Source organism: Verruconis gallopava (assembly GCF_000836295.1).
Source record: "Verruconis gallopava strain CBS 43764 unplaced genomic scaffold supercont1.58, whole genome shotgun sequence".
Lineage (NCBI taxonomy): Eukaryota > Fungi > Ascomycota > Dothideomycetes > Venturiales > Sympoventuriaceae > Verruconis > Verruconis gallopava.
In genome coordinates, this window is record NW_015622194.1 from 87,564 (window position 1) to 92,437 (window position 4,874).

The 4,874-nt window shown below is 52.7% G+C and overlaps 1 protein-coding gene across 1 annotated transcript; it reads right to left on the reverse strand.

The window, feature by feature from the left end:
- Nucleotides 1–3,500: 3,500 nt before the first annotated feature.
- On the reverse strand, nt 3,501–4,132 carry PV09_09238 (uncharacterized protein; the record flags this gene model as incomplete). Its single annotated transcript, XM_016363265.1, has 2 exons — nt 3,501–3,636; nt 3,849–4,132. 2 exons carry the CDS (start codon nt 4,130–4,132, stop codon nt 3,501–3,503), a joined length of 420 nt encoding a protein of 139 aa, XP_016208942.1.
- Nucleotides 4,133–4,874: the final 742 nt, after the last annotated feature.

Sequence of the window (4,874 nt, forward strand, 5' to 3'; positions counted from 1 at the left end):
TGCTTAGTAATGTATGCTCCAGAGCGGCCTTCGGGTCGTATTGTCGCGCGTATCGCGGCCTGGTTGTCTGTGAATATATGCACCTGCTTATAACGGGCCAGCCTTTCACCCGCGTCCTTCACCATCCCAAGGGCAAGGTTGATACCTTGCAGTTCTGCGGCGTAAACAGTCGACGTGGTCTCGGGTCCCATATAGGCTCCTTTTGATTCGCCCTCCATTGGCCATACTGCCGCTGCTCCAGTATGGCCCTCAATACAGCTCCCGTCTGTATAGATACAAGCTTGACCCCCCTCTGCTATAATCCTGTCGTAGGTCGCCCGTGCTTCGTCGTTGTTTGTCGTAATCCGCACCACCGGACCTTGCTGCCATGGTGGCGCTATAAATGGCATTATCTTTTCGTGCTTTTCAAGATCTACAGCTCCCTGCTCTTGCAGTTGGCGGGCAATCCAGCGTAGGGGGCTTATATGTCGTGCTCTGCGCTGGGAGGGAGGGTCGTCTCCATTGCCGGCGTCCGATAGCTCCGGCATGCTATTGACTGCAAGGATCCGGCCCAGTGCGTCGGCGTTGTGCTTCCATATCTGATGCTTGATGGGGAGCAGGTGCGCTTCAATATTCAGGGCCGCCTGTGAGGTTGCCCTATACGCCCCGCATATAGCTCTCGCGCCTTGGGCCTGGAGGGTCTTGAGCGTCTTAAGCGTGGCGGCCGTATATCTACCCTCTGTACCTCCTGGGTTTGAACAGGCGGAGCATGCGTACATCATTTGCGGCAAGGCCATGCCTCTATAGATTTTCCGCATGTCCTGTAGGCCTATGCCCCAGGTAGAGCCTCCGATGGAATTTAGTGCGGCGATTGTTTTTGTGACTTTCCGGCGTATCTCTGCGATGTGTTCCTTCTATTTTAGCTTTCGGTCCATGATGACCCCAAGGTACTTGCATGTAGTCTTAGCCGGGATGGTGATTCCCTGGGTTACTAGCGGCCTTTCAAAGTCGATGCGGCTGTGTGCTCGTGTGAAGTGTACTAGCTGGAACTTTTCTGGGGCGAATTTCGCGCCATGCATTTGTGCCCAATGGTGAGCCTTTTCTAGTGCTAGTTCAATCTTCCCACAGGTTTCGTCTGTGGAGTCACCGCACGCCAGGGTCGCGGCGTCGTCGATGTATCCTACTGTCGTCACGTTCTCTACCCCGCACTCCTCTATAAGATCTGCATTGTAGAAGATATACAAGATGGGTGAGAGGGGTGGGCCCTGTGGGATACCCGTTTCAATCCGGTACTCCTCTGATTCGTATCCGTCGAGCGCAATCCTGGTGCGCCTGCTGCTCAGAAAGCTCGCTATCCAGCGTACCATCGTTTCATCAACCTTCCGCTTCCGGAGGTTGTGTAAGAGCCGTTTGGAAGAGACACTGTCAAATACACCCATCACGTCCAGAAGGAGAAGACTAGCCACTCTCACCTTGCCTTTATTCCATGTTTCGTAAATACGTTCGATTATCGCGTGTAGCGTATGTTCTGTAGACCGCAGCTTCCGGCCTCCGACGTGTCGGCTGGGAAGCACCTGATATTTCTCTACCAGAAAGCTGAGTCGCCGGGCGATGACTGTGTCCATGACCTTCCCGATTGTATTCAGAAGCTCGATCGGGCGGTACGCTTTAGGAATTGTATAGTCGTCCTTTCCAGGCTTTCGTAGTACCACTGTGGTCGACTCGCGGAAGTGGGCCGGGCAGTATCCTAATTTTAGGCTTTGATTGATGATGGTCGTGAGGTACGGTACTAGTATTCCTGCGGCTGCCTGTAGCGCCCTGTTTGATATCCCGTCTGGCCCTGGGGCCTTTAGCGGGGCTGCGGCATGGATTGCTTCCAATAGTTCCTTTCTGGTGACCTTCGGCATCTGTGCCTGCCCTGAATAAGACGCCCCTTCGATATCGCTCAGATCCGACTCCCGTGGGGGCGGGAAGAAGGCCTCTCTGAATATATCCACCTTTACTTGTGGTTCTGTTGCTGGGGCATCCCCTGGGGCATCAGGCCTCCGTATCATGGGTGTGATGCTTGGGGCTTGGTTGCCCCTGTTGCGTGCCCATTTTGCGACCTTCCACAGTGACTCGGCCGAGCTCGCCGCTTCTGTCACCCGGTCTCTGTGTGCTTTCTGAAGTGCCCTTGCGATGGTCTTGCCCTTGAGTTTCCTAGTTTGTTGATAGTCCTCCCACGCTTTAATTATTGGCCGCCGGGAGTATACTCTACGGAGGCGCTTCATTTCTGCAAGTGTTTCTCGGCATGCGTCGTCCCACCCTTCCTTCATCTTAGGGCTGGACCTCCTCAAAGGTAGGACCTTTTCTGTCGCTGCATGGATTGCGGAGACGATGTGCTGGACATACTCGTCGAGCGCTTTCTTCGTGTTTGGCTTGCGTTGTGGTGTGAGGACCTCCTTTAGGGCCTCACAGAACTTTTCTTCGTCTAGGTGTTTCCACGGGCGTTTGGGTTTGGGTTCTATCGTTCGGATCCTTGTGTCTAGCGTGATGCCGATCGGTAGGTGGTCAGAGTCATGGTTAATGTCTTCATCTACCCCCCAGCGGACTATCCGGTCGACCAGACCTAGTGTCATCCAACAGAGATCTATGGTTGTCTGACCAAGGCCGTTGTTAAATGTGATTGTGCCTGGTTTCAGCATATTTATCATGTTGAGGTCGTCCATGATCTCAATGAGTTCCTCTGACTCTGGCTCTTCCCTTATGACTTCTGGGCACCCCCATAATTGGTGGTGTAGGTTGAAGTCGCCGAGCGCTATCTGCTCTTTCGTAGCGTGTTTCCCTAGCTGGGTTCGTAGGACTGGGAGGGTGGCCGCATGGTCTTCGCCTTGGCCTGGGTTGTACATATTATGCAGTATCAGCTCGTTTTCTGCCTCTCCTACACCCGTGAGCATCCGCAACGTGCATAGGTCTCGCGTGCATTGCTCGATTTGCCAGCGGCCGTGGTCTAGACGCTTGTTGATGAAGAAGCATACCCGCGCCGGGCGTTCCTTCGTGCTATCCGTCGGATAGCAAAGGTGGAAGATGTTCTTTGCTGGGTGGTGTGTCGTGTCTTCGAATGGATTGCGCCAGGGTTCTTGAATGGCTATTATATCATAGGTCGCTATGCTTGGGTCTCGGAGTAGCGTCGCCATGACCTGGTTCTTTGATTTGCGGACGTTGTACTGCAGTATCTTCAGTTTGTCATGTTCCGTCATTGGTCACTGTCGCTGTCAAGGTCCATATTTTCGGTGTTATGGCGTATTGTGATGCTTGAGTCAATCATTTCCAGCGCTTTCCTGCTAGGCTTTGGGGGCCTCTGCGGTCGCTGATTCGACCCCTCGTTTTCTTTTCCCTCCGGCGCCGCCCTCTTCTGGCCTCTGGCGGAGGCATGGGTCGTTTTCATGTCCCGTGTTGACCTTGTCCTCCGCAGTAGGGGGGCCGCGACAGCAGCTAGCGTGTCGCTTCCCATCGCTGGTGTAACCGCGTGGTATCGCTGCCTACTGGCGTAGGCCGCCCTTACCTTGGCCAGCTCGTTTTTTCCTGGTTGGGCACAAGCGGTTCCACGCCTCATGTGTGCCGTGGCATGCTGCGCATTTCCTAGGGGCATCCCGGTCTCCTTTGGATGGGCAGCCCCTAGAATCGTGTTCTAGCGCGCAGTAGCCACATGTCTTTGCTGCTTTGCATTGGGTTCCTATGTGGCCATATGCCTGACACTTGAAACACTGCTTCAGGCGGCACTGCCTCGCGCTGGCACATCTCGCCTTGTCATACTAGGCCCTTATCAATAATCTTGTTGGCATCCTCAGGCCTCGTGAATTCTATGATGATTGACGACATCGCTTTACTTGGTGCCTGCCGGGTAAGCCGCCCCATGAATTTGATCTCTGCGTCTGGGATAAAAGGGTTTATTGTCTTGCAGGATGGCGTTTCTCATGTCTTCCTGCTTGTCCATGTCGACTGTGCTGATCCGTGTGCCGTGTACTAGGACGCCGTAGGTCGGATTCCTGACCGAGGACCCGCTACCAACTCGTGCTACCCAGTCGTCTGCTAACTGCCGCAGGAGCTGCGTCTCCTTGCCTGTTGTTGTTCGGATACTGAGGTCCCCGCTCTTCAATTGGTTGGCTGACATTATGGTGATTCCGGTGATATGTTCGTTCTCGCTTTGGATAATCGGTTAGTTAACGTGCGTTTTAAGAGTCCGCGGGTTCATCGCTCGTAAGCGTTCGATCGTGTGGTTATCCCTAATTTTTACTATGATCTCCCGCTGGGTCCGCGCGGTGGGAGGCATCCTTTGCTCAGGCGTCTGTCCGCTGTAAGCGCCTCTGGCAGCCACCGCACCGTAGCTCATAGGAGTCCCCTCCTGGGGTCGTATTCCTTTGTTCTTAATGTCCTTCACGATGTCCACCGTGGTCCTGCTAATCGCCGTTGCTTCAACGGTGTTAGGAATACTTTCCCAATACCAACTAGCTTCACTAGCGTGAACCACTTTGGAAGGGATTAGCTTCCTAGAGCAAGGAATAAGGAATAACTAGAGCTTATTATGGAAGGAATGAATAATAAGATAGTTATATTTATGATTCAGAGTAGTATGAGCTTCAAGATATGAGAATGTATTCAAACTAACTACTAGGTAAACTAGACAGTTGAATTACAGAGAGCTGTCAACAGAGGTAGAACTAGGGGCAGGATGTTTTTATAGACCAGAATCATAAGTCCTTGTTGCCTTGCTCATTTTTCCTAAATGAGCACCTTCGCCAATCATCAGTGATAGGGTAGTCATTCTTTTCCTTGATAGGCCGGCATGCTCATTTTGCTCAATTGATCAAAATGAGCATCTCACGTGAATTATCGCGTGTTACTTCGTAACAGAG